We start from the raw sequence: 15,169 nt of genomic DNA on the forward strand, positions 1-15,169 counted from the left end.
GTTCAGCAGATAGCAGGAACTCTTTCTGAAGCAGAGGTGCCTCCAAGGCATAGAAGTTGCTCTGCCAAAACCCCAGGTCACCTGAAAGCCCAACTCCAGGTATCGGATAGCGTATGAGGCATGCCTTCCATTCCCAGGAAACTCAACGTTCAACAGATTCACTTCTAGGCTCACTCACACCCAAAGCTGCCCCAAAAGAAGGCTGTCTATGGTGCTGGGAATAAAGACAACAGAGGTGGATCAGAAGAAACCACAGTTACGACAACACCGCTCCCAGCAGCCACAGGACCTCATGAACCTCCTCACAGATAGTCTATGAAGTCTGCAAAGTTCCTGTATGAATACGCTCCAGGAGAACTTGTCCATACTTGAACCTGCAGCACTAGGGACAGAGCATTCAGTTCTCCATCAGCCACAATCCCACTTGGGGATATCATGTCCTCAAACAACTCAATCTGCACACCTACGAAATCAGGTCTGAAAACTGGATGGCTTTCTCTTCTCTTGCAGATCAACTGCAAGATGACATTTGTGGGCAGGACCCTTCTTAGTAGAAGGGACAGGATAGACAGACTCCAGCTCCGAACTGTACCTTAACATCCATGGATTTCAGGCAGTCTATAAGCAGCTGAACAAAAGGGTCTAACATTTCCAAAGCATGCTCCTCAGAAGAATTTACTTTGGACCTCTTCAGGCTCATGTGCAGCAGCTGGCATAGAAAGCACAGGACATTCATCTCAAAGTCAGGCTGGGACTTAAATAAGTCAAGTAACGTCCCACATTGTTTCAGGTTATAGCAGAATTTATGCCATACCCCATTCCAGTATCTGCAACAGGCTAAGCTCTTTTTATAGCTCTCTAAGAGGCACTTTTGGAGTTACCACGTGCAAAATAAAGTTAAGGCTCGTGGCTGTGGTGTTAATGCAATATATCCAGAATACTTTCCTTTGGATACTGTTAACAAAACTTCTGATTGCAAAGCTTTGTATCTGAGGAGATCCTTACCCGAAGTCCTGAGTCAACCAAGATATACGTGTTGGTCCTACTGCTGACACGTGCTTTCTGCCCTCCTCTTGTGGGAGTGGGCTGGAGCAGCAGGCAGCTCTCCGGTTGCAGCCGAGGATCTGGAGGAGGGGCAACTTTTTTTCTGAAAAGCAGTGTATGAAAAAGGAGAATATTCAGATTTCAATCCTCTCCACAACAAGCCTGCTGTTGGGAGTGAAGAGAGCTGGACTGCGCTCAGCTGCTACCCACACAGCAAGCAAAAAGCAGGCCACAGCCAAAACACAATGAAATAAAATGAACTTGAGAGCAGCTTGACAGTACCCTCAGACTTAAGAACAATGTCACTATTACAAAGATAACAAATGCACACTGATTTGCTTAACATCCCCACTAGTTTCTTCTCAGCGGACAGGCAAAAGTTTGGTAGTCCCTTCAAGCAAATACACCTCCCACCACTGTTGACTGTGCTTCATTTACTGGTGTTTATTTCAGTTTCTGATGGCTTATGCTCCAAGAAGCCTGCAAACAGCTGTCATAGCAAGCCAGCCTACATGCATATACCAGCTGACCAGATGGTGAAAAAGCCTTACTGAAGGCCCTGAGCACTTGCAAGAGCAGACTCCCATGAGTTCAGGAAGTGATCGCTCCTATTTCCAAGCTTTCTCCTTGCCCTCTTACTGCCCAAATCATTCACTCATATTGAAAACAAAAATCAAATAAAAGCAAGGAAACCCTTATACACTTGATCAGTTGGACTTCAGAGCTGCCATTTCTGCAAGCAAACCTAGCTGGTAACAGACCATCTGGATAACATCCTGGAACTCACTTGGCCTTCTCAGTGAGCAGAGGCAAGTTTTCACTGATGAGACCATGGCTGAGGAGGAGGAGGGATTCTGCGTTCATGTCTGAATTGAAGATCAGCCCTGCCATGATGTGACGAAGCGCCTCGTGCACCTTCCGGACTATCTTCAAGCTTGTGGTACTCTCCAGAACCTGCAAAGGCACAACCAAGACAGTCAGGAGGGCAACATGAAGGCAATGATCTGCCATCTGTATTCAAAAATCATGGGAAAAGCCAGAGCAATTCCCCCCTCATCACCTGCTGCCTTAAGTCCCCAATTCTCTACATGAACAACATCCCATCACCTCAGTTCTGCCCCAACATCCCTCCCTCTCTCTCTCTCTCTCTCCAGCCTGTTCACCTATCACCACCAGGACACTCCAGAGGTCCTGAACAAACTAGGGCTCCATTTCTGTGTGAGCTTGCACTCTACTCAAAAGAAAAACCAAAAAAACCCACCCCAGCTCACCCCACCCCACCCCCATCTCTGACAAGGCAATTATTGCACACGGACAGAGCCTGGGCATAATCTGGTGAGATTTCCTTCATGCATAAAAGCTCAAACCACAGAGCAGCCTTGTGGGACTTTGGAGATCCAGAGGAAATAAGAGTTGGCAGAGGGAGAGGGCACAGAGAACTCATAGTGGGATGTTTCCTCTCTAGCATGAGCTGAAAGCTCCCCAGAATGCCATTCCCTGTCCTGGACATCAATAGTAAAGTCTCATTTCATGAGCTGAGTGCATACTGCTTTTCAAAAGATCAATGAGAAGCCAAAGCAGGATTACATAGGTAATTTCAGAGTAGCCACCTAGAGGTTCTAGAGTTTCTTTTACACCATACAGAATTTAGAGTGCTCAGAGTTAAGAAAGACTCTGGATGACTTTTCTTACCTCTTTCAGTGGCAGAATAAGTTTCGTCACCTGGCCTTTTCCTATGAACTTTCCGAGAATTTCATAGGAATCGTAACTCTTGTTCTTGCGTGCTTCCATGACCTTGGAGACAATTCCTTTCACTTCCTTCTCTTCAGCTACAGTCCCAAACAACTCTTGGTTGAAAATCTTTGGAAATCAGGCAAGACAAGTGAATGAGCAGAACAGAAAAGCAAAGCCAGATTCCTGCAGTAGCAGCAGAATAACACTATTTTTTCCCCACTCACAGAAAAAAACAACTGTCCAGTTTTCCCACAAATCATGTCTAGCTTTCCTTTGTCAATGTAGGACACCTCAGTTTGAGCAAACCATATGAGGATGCTGTTCTCGCATCCCTCTGTGGTGTTGTGATAGCACAAGTGGGACTGCAGTCAGACCAAGACATCCAAATATAACCCATCTGGGCGACCAGCTGAGCTCCTGGGCCCCATAGACTGCGTTGTCTAGGTGTCTGTTGACTTGCTCAGCCATTTAGAGTATAGAGAAACAGTTATCTTAATCTTGAACCCGTTCCTTCTCAGGAATGCAGGGCTCAGGATACAGTCTCAGACATACTTTGCTACTCTACAATGGGTCTGATGATGCCTCAGAGATATTTTGCTACCCTACAAGGGGTCTGATGATGCCTCAGTGGAGAACGGTCTCCTTCCTTTGCAGTACACACACAATCAGCCCTGTTTGTCACCAAGACCAAGACAATCTACACAAAACTTTCTCCTCCCAGAATCTGCCCCAGGCACTTCATGATGCTCTTTCCTTCAATCTTGAATAGTTTTTACCTCAATCAGGATATCTAAGCACGGGTCCAAATCACCAGCACTGAGCCTAGTAGCAAGGCCCTTCAGTAACAGGTTCACAGTGAAAGTCAGCACATGGAGCTGCGGAAAAAGAGAACAGATCATGTTTCCAAAGCCCTGCATAGAACTCTTTAATAATACTGGATGGGGAGACTCCCATAGCAGACATCACAACTCACACACTGCACTTGAGCTCTTATTATAGGAAAAAAATCCAATAATAATAATAAAAAAAAAAAATCACAGGGAAGAAGAGAATCCATGTACCAGCAGCAGGAAGTACCCTGTCCCTCCACACACCAGAAGGAGAGCTGAAATCTTCTCTTTCCCCAATGCTCTTACTGATATTTTTATGCTGTGCTAATTGGCACTTTCACAGCAGCTAAAAGCTCATCCTGTTCCACTGTGGCAATTCATACAGAAAATTATTCTTAAGCCCAACCACCGTGGAAAGAAGAAAGATGAATTAATAGTCAGAGCCTTGGCTCTGAAACTAGGAAGCAAGACTTCAATTAGCATCACCACATACTGTCTCTGCAGACTCTGTGGCAACTCACTTCAGATGATGCTTGGCCCTAAAGACCTTACTGGAAAGATTTCCACTAATCTTAGTGGAACCAGAAACTCATCCTTCACCTCCATACCTCAACCCTTCACTAGGAAAATGGAGATCCTCTCTTCTTCCCTGCTTAGACTTTAAGTTTGTTGGGTAAAGACCTTCATTTGACACGCGGCATAACAAAGACCAATGTACGCACCAGCAAGAGTATTTAGTTGTATTATACCAAGCTATTCTACCAGTGCAGAACAATCTCGGTAGCAGCTTCCCTTTGGATTTTCTTCCTAACACATTAAAGAATTTCAGCATTACCTGGTACCCATGGACAAGAGTGGACTGCATCTCTTTTAAGATGTACTGAAGGTACTTCACTCCTAACACTTCCATGATTTTAGTGAGAGTGTTACGGGCAACGTCCCGGATTTCCTGAAATCTGTTCCTCAAAAATCAGCATGATGCTGGAAACAGATATAAACAGTTTAGTATGCCCCCAAACAGAGAACTAATTACACTGCTAGCTAAAGAGGCTGTTTTTCAGGCCTTTTCACAACCAGAACTATACTCAAAGACAGCCTCATAGAAAGGCTTTATAGTCACACACATACCTACTGTCCTTCAAGACATTTCACCCATTATCCTTTCTTTTTGTACATTATTCTTTCCCCAGCTCTGCCACCCCTACCTGTGCACCTTGCTTCACAGCTCTGCTCTTATTTACCAAGTTCCTTTAAAATTCAGTTTTACAGAAGTCAAATGCTGACAGAGGGGAATATCACTAAGAAAATGAGTTTCAAAAAAAAAGTATTTAAGGACCGTTAGGATGCCTCTCTTGGATTTAGCCTTTTAAGTAACCGTAGCTTGAGAAATAAGCCTGCACTCATCCCCAGCACCATGAACACCATTTAAGGAGCTCCGGCAGGATTTACCTTGGCAGGTTGGCTTCCATCACTTCTTGGGGTAGACACTGCATCATCCTGACCATTGCAAAAGCTAACGGAACACGAACTACCTCATCATCATTCACAACGTTGGATTTCACAAGCTTGTGTTCCTCATCTCTTTTAACCTTTTTAAGAGAGCAAGACATAATGCACTTTTATGATATATAAACAAATCCTGCTTTTTCTCAACAAACCCTAGAAGAGGCCAACAAGGCAAGTTGCTATCATCTGCTGACTACAGGAACAACTCACACAGCTAAAGGACAGGTGAGATGAATCCCGGTGTTGTCAATACAGAAGCTAAGCTGGGTGCTAGCAAGTGTTTGAGAAGTTTCAACAGGCTGCACAAAGTCAATCATTTCATTTGTCTGGTTCAAGCCAGTTCTCAGCAGGGAAGTAAAGATACCACACCCACACTGGCCAGAGGGTCTGTCAGTAATATCCATGACACAACAAAGGAGATGAAGTCTCTTTTATGCTTTCAGCTGGTCTCTCTCCAGTTGTGTCTTTTTTTTTTTTTTTTTTTAAATGTGCTGGATTTCCACTGGGCTTTGAAGTGGCACCCCAACCTTTACAGTAGAAGCACAGGCCTGCAAAACACCTTTCCAATACCAACTCCTCACCTTTGCAACAATACACCTGTGCAATTTAGGCAAGATGTTGACTGTAACTGTATCTTGAATGTGTTTGATCAGACACTCCAGCTCCTCTTTATTTCGGGGTAAGAAAGAAACAGGTTTGGTCACTTGCTCAGCATCTTCAGATGTCTCAGCCACTTGCTGAGGTTCTGCCGGCTCCTCAGGGACATTCTTCTCTTTCTTTTCCTCAACCACTTCCTCTTCCCCTTCACTCTGCTCTAGCTCCATGGCTTCTTCACCCTCAACCACTGGCTCAAGGTCCATGTCAGCAGCTTCTGCCAAGTAATTGTCAAAAATTACAAATATAGGAGGCCGCAAAAATTGAGCCCTTAAAAGAGACTCTTGTGATGGCTTTGTTCTGGACAAAGCTCCTACCTATCAGCAGCAACAGCAGACAATGAGTAAGCATCAGAGTTGTTTTACTGGGCAGAGAAGCTCTCTGAGATGCCAGTTTCTGATAATTACCCCTCAGGGTTAGGCTTCCAGCAAAGACTACGTTACTCTTCGGCTGAAGTCCGTAGACAGCTTAGCAAAAGTCAATGTGCTTGAACCTTAGAGAACTGCCATTGACTTACATTTGAGAACTCCACAAGGCAAGAGGTACTGAGAAGCACACCTGTGAGATTTCCTCCTCCTTCCTCAGGATATCCCAAAGGCCACAACATAAGTAACGACAATGGCGAAGAAGCCAAAGATATCACTTCTTCCCATGAAATGGCAAGGGAAGCAAGGCAAGGACATACAGCACCCTTTTCAGGCTGCAGATAACCATAAGAGCAGCCAACATCAAGGACAAAAAATTCAGCTGTGACAGCAGCCACATGGGTGGGTGCAGACCTTGGAGAACCTTCTAGATTTGCATAAACCCAGCCTGGGCTGTTTTGGCTTATGGAGGCCTGGATGGAAAGGCAACATGGAGGTGGTTCCCCCCACCTCTCGTCACTTTGTCACCACACAAGAGGACGGTCTGCATTGCTCCTGAGGAGGCAAGTCAAAACTAGCTTCCAATATGCACATTTAACAAAAGCTGGAAGTAGCTGACATCAAGAGTAAACCACAAAAATTTGGTTAGCTGCACTTAAAGCAGATAGAGGTAGTGTTTCTACAGTCAGGAGCAGAAATCTCACCTTGGTTGTCAATGGTCACAAGCTGCTTTTCAAGCGTTTCATGGTCAAAGTGAAAGGCTTCCAGCACTCTCTCTAACAAGCTGCAGAAGGAAAACATGAAGAGAGATCAGTCTTCTACAGTAAAAGGAGAGGGTGCATAGACTAACACAACAGAAAATTTTAAAAGTGCTTTTTGGAAAACTTCAGACTCAGTGACACTGCAGCATAAGGTCTGCCCTGAAATAATAACCCAGGAAATAAAAACTGGTTGTTTCCAGGTAGATGCATTCTGTGACCTAGCTTATTGTGAAACCTCACAGACAGTGGTAGTGGAGCAATGGATGTGTCCCAGGAGCAGAGACAGCCTGACAGAAGCAGAAGCTGCTAATGCTGGCATGCGCTCAGTGAGACACAGCATGAGAAAGTAACGACTTTTTAATCCTTCACAGGTGCAGGCTGCAAGGCCATGACCACTTCCACTTACATAAACCCAGCTCAAAGTTGGCAATCTCTCATTCCAGGAAAGAGGCTAAAATCCATGTGATACTCCTTAAGACACTCAATTTTGCCTTAGCAGTCTTTGAAGAAACTCAGAGCAGCATCGCTCACCGTACCTACCTGACTCCCAGCTTCGGACTGATCTGTCCTGTTTGCAGGACATGGATGAAATGCTTTAAGTGGTACAAGTACGCTGACCATGACAGATGTTGGCAGACAGCTCCAACAACTTCAACTGAGGCTGTTACCATATTTTCATGCTGCCCAAAAGACAGAAATTCAGTTGCTGTTAACATTAATGATGAACATGTGTCTAAGGCATACTTTAGTCAAAGCAACAAGAGCCAGAAGAAGTAATATTTGTCTAGTGGGGATGCCTGGTATTCTGCTCTTTTAGATCTCCTCCCGACCACCAGGTAAAAAAAACCAAAAACAAACAAACAAAAATTACAGCTGACCAAGCAGCTCTCCAGACCCACTACCTCCAAATATTTCTGCACACATTTAAATTTTCTTACATAACTAAATCTATGGTCTTCTTTAGTTCTTCACTTGTGTGAAGAACTGAAAACCCGTCAAGATATCTAACCACAGACACATGGCACATTGCTGGGCTATACTGAGCCATTAGAAATACACATCGTTAACCCATTTCTGATGTGAAATAAAATGTGTTTGTGTCTTCACCAAGGTTTTTCCATCAATGCATTTTACCTCCCATTGGTCAAAGAACAACTGCAGTCACTCTACTGACGGGCACAGTCTGTATGGCTGCAGGTGCTCAGTCCTGTGCTTAAGCTCTAATTGTTTCATCTTCGGAAGAATATTTCTGACAGTAAGCGAATTAGACACTCGCTTGGTCTGACATAAACAGCTCTGATGCTCTCCTGATAGTGTGCAGGTAACTCTACAGAAGTATGAAACCTTGCTTTTCCAAGTCACAAGTAGAAAGTCAATCCACATTGCAATTATAAGTAATTTCACTGCATAGGTTTTCAATAAAATGTATGGGAAGTGACTAACAAAATGTCACCTTTCAAATTTTAATTACAAAGCCACTAATGATTTCTACTAATCATTTCAGAGGTTTTCAGTCGATTCCTGCAGTTCCTCCATAACTCCAGAGAAAACAGTTTATTCCTTATTTAGCCCGTGTTCCCCACCACACACATTCTGCTGCCAAAGAGTGACTAATCTCACAACTGAACAGGAAGACAGTGGTTCGGAGACAGGGGAAGAAAATAATAATCTGATTACAAAACTGCAAACAAATATAACCTCAAGTAAAAAAAAAAAAAAAAACACCATAAAAAAATCCAAACCCCAAATACTTAAGAGATCATCTTCGAGAAACAGGTGAGGTTTAACAGATATGGGGTTGGGCCCAGACTGCATATGCACCTTCCAAACCTTCTTTCTGCCACCAAAAGAACAGCACTCTTGTCTGAAACGGGAACACTCACTCCACAAACCTATCAGCCTTTTGAATTGGTTAGTCTTTTAAGGTGAATGGTACATGAAAGATGAAAATATTCAAAATGGATGCATTCGATTTAAAAGCCTACCTTAAGCATTTTTTCATTAAAAATGGCAGTAGTAGCATAAGGCATGATGTAGTTCTGCAGGGATTTGGAAGACAGCACAAGGGTTTTTTCAGTGAGCTGCTTAGCCAGTTTCCTCAGAGCTCGTGCCCTCCTGTGGATCTGAGCCAAACATGGGAGACAGTGAATAAGGTGGCCCTTGAGTCACAACTAGCACAAGGGAGCACATACATTCAGCAGTTCTGAAAATGCCTCAATTTTAAGTAATGTCATAAACACATTACGTTTATTGTCAAGGACAGGCCATGCCTTTCTCCTTCAGCCTCTGGGCTTTCACTAGCCTTTTGCCGCAATAAATATTCCAACTCAATGTGATATTTCACTGTGAATTCACAATCCTAAGACTGCGCCGTCTTCAGTTATCAAACAAGGGAGGCAACTGATACAGGATGAGAAGGCTTGATAAAATTACAAGGGAAAAATTTAGACTCTACATATAACTACAGATGTAGCAAAGGCTCTCTCGGATTGCATCTCTATAAGCAGGAGAAACACTGTATTTTCATACTGCAAGAAAAAAAACAGGAAACCAGGCTTTGTGCAACATTTATAATATAAAGGCCTGTGAATGAAAAGGGGCTGCAGAGCCTCCAGACAGAAAGTAGCAGGGAACAGGCTATTAAAACCAAAAAGACCTGTTCCCTACCTATATCAGAGCGATCCTCAGGACACTGTTGCTGACTGTGGGCTGGGTCAGGGTCACACACAGGTTGTAATGTGAAGTTGCCTGCTCAAGATCATGAACAATCACTTAAAATTAAAGCCATTCTTGTAGCTAAATTAGGAAGTGGTAAAAAACAGTGCTGCTAAATCACAGAGCCAAGACATTTCTAGATAGAAATACGACTTTGATTTGCAATCACCCATGTGATGATGCTAACATCTTCCCCCCCCCCCTTTTTTTTTTTTTACAGTATCTAATGACACAGGTTTCATTTCTCTGTAAAGACAGCACACAGATGCTTTAGAAAACATTACTCCATAGTAAAATGCTTTTGCTTTGGCAGGGGGAGAGAGGCGCTAGGGAATGCCTGTTGCCCTTTACCTGCATGTGTTTCATGTTCTCAAAGAAGTCCATGTCGGGATCATGGCGGTTGGTCAACTGGACCAAATCCCGGAATTCAGGATTTGCTGGGAACGTTTGAATGAGGCAGGAAAGTAATGATGTGTACTCCTGTTGGATGCCCTGCAAACAGCAAGCAGCGAAGGTTAAGTACCCCTCAGAGAAGCTGCTACACACTCCTCAGAACAGCAGTGCTGTCATTTACAGAGTGTTTCAGGCCAAGCAATATTCTTTAGTATCAGCAAATACACCTCTATTTTGGACTGCACATAACTTGAAGTCTCTCTTCTAGAGAATGAGCTACAACTGAGAAAAGCTGAACAATGGCAAAGAAACACATGACAATGGGGTTTTACAATTTGTTAGATTTTTGTAAGATTTCAAATGAAGGGAAAGCTTGATTACAGCGGGTATCTGCACTTCTTATCAAAGAAGAACTTCAACATCAAAGACCTCATCTATAAGAAGTCTCATATGCCCTGGTGTCCTGAAGACAGCTGGAGATGTTTAATCAGGTAACAGTGCCTCACCTCAGTCTTACTCTTCAGCCCTCTTCTCACAGACTCCAGGAGAGTGTGCTGGATTAGCTCCTTGTAGTCATCTTCTGTGTGGTCGATTTCTGCCAGTCGGCGGATAAAACTGGTCAAGCAAAGGCTTGCGTTGTCACTAAGAGCCATATCCCCTAGCTGAATGGATGAAGAAATTGTAGCATGTGACACTGGATATGACACCTTTTTATCCCCAAAAGACTGGACTGAACAGTAATACCGGACAGAAGATAACAAAGCCTGCAGAGATCAAATAACTCTTGAGACCCTTCCTGTAGATGCTCTAGCCCTGAGTTAATGGCCACCCTTCCAAACAGGAAAAATTCTTTTAGATTTACCAGCAGGCCCACACAATCAGAACACACCGCTACAAAAAGTAAAGCAGCCTTTCAAGAGTGTAATATGCCTTTCATACAGCACAAATTGACCAAACAGTTCCAAGGCTCACAGATAGAAAGCTGCACTGCTCTTCAGTGAGCCTTCTTGCTGCACTGTATTTGCCCCTCTTGGACACACAGGTGAAAAGGCAAACAGACACAAATTAAAAACAGGTGTTTGTAGGACTCAAATATGCTCTCTGAACATTTTGCAGTGTCAAAAAATAGCTAGTGGAAATAATCTGGAAGTTAGATACATCATGGACACAGTGCACAAAGCAAGAGAAGGAACATTCAGCCAACCTGGATGGTATAGAAGCAGTTGTGCATAACGGGAATCAGGAAGTTGATATCCACTGCTTGCATTTCTTTGATGTGGCTTGTGATTGACTGGAATGCTGACAGACGTACATCGAAGTCGATATCATCAAGATGCCGTTGATCAAAGGCATTCAGCTAAGAAATAGCAACAAATCATTCATGAAAAAAGGTCAGAAATGTGACAATACAATGTCAGGGGAAAAAGCGAGCCAAGAAACTGCATACCTTAACAACATCAGTAATGTACTTCAACTCACTGTCCAAATCAGATAAAGTCTAAAAAGAAACAAGAGAAAATAGTTTAACAACTGTTATAGTTGTTAAAAGTTTGGAGAACTCAAGACTTTACCACTGCAGACAAAAAAATAAAGAAAGCAACAACATCAATTTTTCTCCTGTTAGAAGCTTAACAAGAGCCATTCTTCCATAATCTTCCGTAAGTTGGAAGATGTGTGTTTTAAGCTCCTAAGTTTCTAAATATCTACACTGAGCATTTTGTGGGTTTTCCTGATTAAAAAAAATAAATATGCAAGTCACTTCAAAGAAGTACAAAACAGCCTGACTGCTATAAATCTGTGAGAGAAGAATACAAACAAAAATAATCTTCAGGATGATGAAAGTCATTCTTATTTCATAAAGATATAGGATCTGTTATGGACGAAGCATGCTTTATTTCACTTCTCTTGCTCACATCAAGCAGGCTGTAAACCAAAACTTTTACAAGTCTTCTTGCAGCTCGTTAATTTCTACCATATGCAATTCTGTTACTTTCACTTAACAGATATGTAGATTAAAAAGGTTTTTAAGCTCATATACAACAAAGATAAATATTGCTAATTATTTTGTTCTTGATCTCTTATAACAAATAAAAAAAGCACAGAAAGAAACCTAAAAATGCAATACCTGAAATACCAAGCACAACTTATGTCGAGACAGTTTGTTCTGAATGACAGAAAAAAGCTTTGCCAGTGGTTTGAGAAAGCTCGTAGGGTTTGAGCAATGCCTCAGCAAGTTCTGCACTGTCTCCAGAATGTCAATCTCTGTACCCTGCAAAAAAAGAGAGAACTGTCAATAAACACCAAAACCTCACAAGATTATTTCATTTGCTTGGGAAATATTTCAAGACACAGAGTGAACTTAACTACTTTGCTGTATTTTATCCAGATCACATACACTTAATGAGAACAAAAAATTAGGAGGACACACTCAGTGCAATCATCAAATCCCTCAGAAGTGCTTGCAACCTTTCAATTAAACACAAGCATGGTGTTAGAGAAGAATGCCATGACGATGAAGACTTCTTTTTTGTGTCTTTCCTCAAATGACTCCAAGGTCAGGAGAACCAATAGAGCTTTAAAAAGTAGTCTTGCTTTGATCTATGAAACAAACATTAACAGCACCATATACTTGTATGATCTCCCTGAATGGAAATCATATATGGTCCCCTAATGATTCAGACACTTAAAAACCAAGAACCCTCTGTGAACAATTAAATGACCACTTGCAAAGCAGAAGCTACAGGCTGCTGCCTATCAGTTCTTTCTGCAAACCAAAAAATCTCTTATTGAGTAACTGCATGGGGTTTTTTTGGTTTGGTTTTGGTTGGTTTTTTTTTTTTTTTTTTTTTAAGAAAAACAAGACCCAAACCTCGATCCAAGGACTCAGGCAATCAAGCTGAATTATCAATAGATTCCTTCATTGTAGATGGGACTATATTTCTGAAAACAAGGTTTGGCAGAGAGGGAAACCCAGACAGAATAGTTTACCAATATCCGAAGTGCTTCATTTATTTAACAGTTTACAAAAGCCTAAGCCATGGAGAGCTCTGCTTCTTTCAACTGCAGCCCACATGCTTTGCATGCCTGAGGAATTTAGGATTTTAGGGAAGTTTCAGTTCTGAGATACGCTTCTGTACCCACAAGTGGATTCCTTGCGAGTGGAAGGGAGTAGAATGGAAGCAGGAGCTATGGGAGCATGTTAATAGCACTGTACAATGTTGGCCTTTCATCCTGCAATAGATGAATGTAGCACTGCCACACAGCACATACTACATACTCAACCATATGTATTCATACTGCTGTCCAGATGCTGTGCCTTTGGATTTGGGGTGCATAAAATCCACAGTGAAAAGAACCGTTTGTTTCAAACACTGCAAGGAATTTGGTGGATTGACTACTGTGGCAAAGGAGGTAAAGACTGCATAAAAACTTCTGCAGACCTTCCCCAGGAAAAGGGGGAACAGAGTCAGCCTGAGCACCGGCATCGCTGCAAAGCATCTGGTGACTTGTACACATCAACGCGCAACAGCACGGCATGCCGAGCAGACTACAAACACATGAAGACTTCAGGTTAATCATGAGAAATGGCACATAATCACTAAGATTTTTAACTGCATCTTAAACAAATCTACTTATTAAAAGAAAAATATATGTTTCAACGGGGAGGGAAGTAATTTCTACCTACCTGCTCCATGTTGCTCTGATAAAGGAAAGGGAGCAGAAGGCTCACAAGGACTGAATTCTGACTCTTTTCTTGTATAAATTTGCTGATCCTGCACAATGAGACAAGGTAATTTACTATTTTATATCAATCCAATCACCAGTATACAGCAAAGAAGAACTCACTCAGCACTAGTGCCATATCAGAAGGCTTTGTCAGCCCATCCATCTGTACCCAGGCTAATAGAGTGTACCCACCAAAATCACAGTATCAGCCCAAGCATTCAGTGCCACATGACTGCAGGCATTTCTGTACCTTTTCCTACACCCAAGAGGCATTAGTTTTGAGTACCAGCAATAGAAACAGCTAGAATCAATTTCTGAAAACTTTTCCCCTCTCAGTCACTAGCAACTTGAAAGGTATTTTCAACTGCTCTAAATGTAAATAGTTTGAGACCTAATGTTTTTTAATTTGCAACCTATTATGAAAAGCCTCTTTCTTCCTCCCTCCTCCCAACTTTTTAACTGTTTTGAGCTCTAAGGAATCACTTACTTGGAAAGTATACTCAGCTCTTTGCTGACTTGAGCTCTATACTTCTTCTTTTTCACCTTCTCCACATTTAACATTGTTTTGCTGAAGTGCTGAAGTACAGCAGGAACATGAGGCAGAACCAAGCGGCAACCTAGGCTAAGGGTCTCTGTAAGGGATACAACAGTTAGCAACACCCAGCTCTGTGCTGCAAGCAACAGAAGGGAGATCCGACCCTACACAAACAAAGGGGGAAACACAAAGGAACTTTGTCATCAGCAGAAGAAAACAAATCAATAGGAGCTATGAATGTGTAGGGCACCTGGCTGCTGGGGACATGCACCAGCACCTGCTGAGACCAAATCTAACTTGCTGGGACCACACAGAGAATAAAAGCTCCCCTCACAGATTTCAGTAACAGCTCCGCTAAGCGTGGGCTTATCCAAAGGTACCGAGGAGGTTCCTCAAAGGTAGTAACTGTCTCCTAAAATGGCTAGTACATTTATAGATGCAGTTTTCTTTATTCTACCACTGACCTCTTGTGCAAATCAAAGCTGCCATAACTCAGTCACAGCGATAAGTGCTCTCCTTTCCACTACCTTTGAGTGTTACAGGCGAAAGATGGCTCCACAGCATCAATCACAGCATACCGCCCTTCCTGGCTATTACCCCTCTAAGAAAAAAGGAATCACTGGCAGGTCTTTCTTATCAGGGAGCAGAGATTAAACATCAGTGATACACAACCATGTGCATATTGGGAGTGGGCTTTTATATAAAACTTGATGTTAGGCTCAGAGTCAAGTCAGCAATGCAGCTCTTGAAGTTATCCTATCATTCAAAGCTTCACAGACAAAACAGATCAACAAAACAAACATTTTCCCTCTTCACAAGGAATTTCTGTATGTTCAGGACCCTGACACTCAAATGTGAATCTCACTAGTCATGAGTCAAGCAGGACTTTACAGTTCTTGAGCATGC

General features: G+C 42.6%; 1 protein-coding gene across 1 annotated transcript in view; it reads right to left on the minus strand.

Moving 5' to 3' along the window:
• The window catches only part of UTP20 (UTP20, small subunit (SSU) processome component, homolog (yeast)), a 70,958-nt gene that overhangs the window by 13,842 nt on the left and 41,947 nt on the right, over positions 1 to 15,169 (minus strand). Inside the window, exons 31-48 of the mRNA XM_009894413.1 lie at positions 14,216 to 14,360; positions 13,688 to 13,775; positions 12,128 to 12,271; positions 11,450 to 11,500; positions 11,207 to 11,359; positions 10,509 to 10,664; positions 9,961 to 10,101; positions 8,880 to 9,017; positions 7,435 to 7,574; positions 6,838 to 6,917; positions 5,696 to 5,985; positions 5,058 to 5,197; positions 4,444 to 4,576; positions 3,555 to 3,653; positions 2,737 to 2,904; positions 1,832 to 1,998; positions 1,006 to 1,147; positions 593 to 709 (exon numbers count right to left, since the gene is read on the minus strand). Coding sequence (XP_009892715.1) covers positions 593 to 709; positions 1,006 to 1,147; positions 1,832 to 1,998; positions 2,737 to 2,904; positions 3,555 to 3,653; positions 4,444 to 4,576; positions 5,058 to 5,197; positions 5,696 to 5,985; positions 6,838 to 6,917; positions 7,435 to 7,574; positions 8,880 to 9,017; positions 9,961 to 10,101; positions 10,509 to 10,664; positions 11,207 to 11,359; positions 11,450 to 11,500; positions 12,128 to 12,271; positions 13,688 to 13,775; positions 14,216 to 14,360 — 2,492 coding nt within the window. The remainder of the gene's footprint in view (positions 1 to 592; positions 710 to 1,005; positions 1,148 to 1,831; positions 1,999 to 2,736; positions 2,905 to 3,554; positions 3,654 to 4,443; positions 4,577 to 5,057; positions 5,198 to 5,695; positions 5,986 to 6,837; positions 6,918 to 7,434; positions 7,575 to 8,879; positions 9,018 to 9,960; positions 10,102 to 10,508; positions 10,665 to 11,206; positions 11,360 to 11,449; positions 11,501 to 12,127; positions 12,272 to 13,687; positions 13,776 to 14,215; positions 14,361 to 15,169) is intronic.

The sequence above is a fragment of the Charadrius vociferus genome, unplaced genomic scaffold (genome assembly GCF_000708025.1).
Source record: "Charadrius vociferus isolate BGI_N301 unplaced genomic scaffold, ASM70802v2 scaffold871, whole genome shotgun sequence".
Lineage (NCBI taxonomy): Eukaryota > Metazoa > Chordata > Aves > Charadriiformes > Charadriidae > Charadrius > Charadrius vociferus.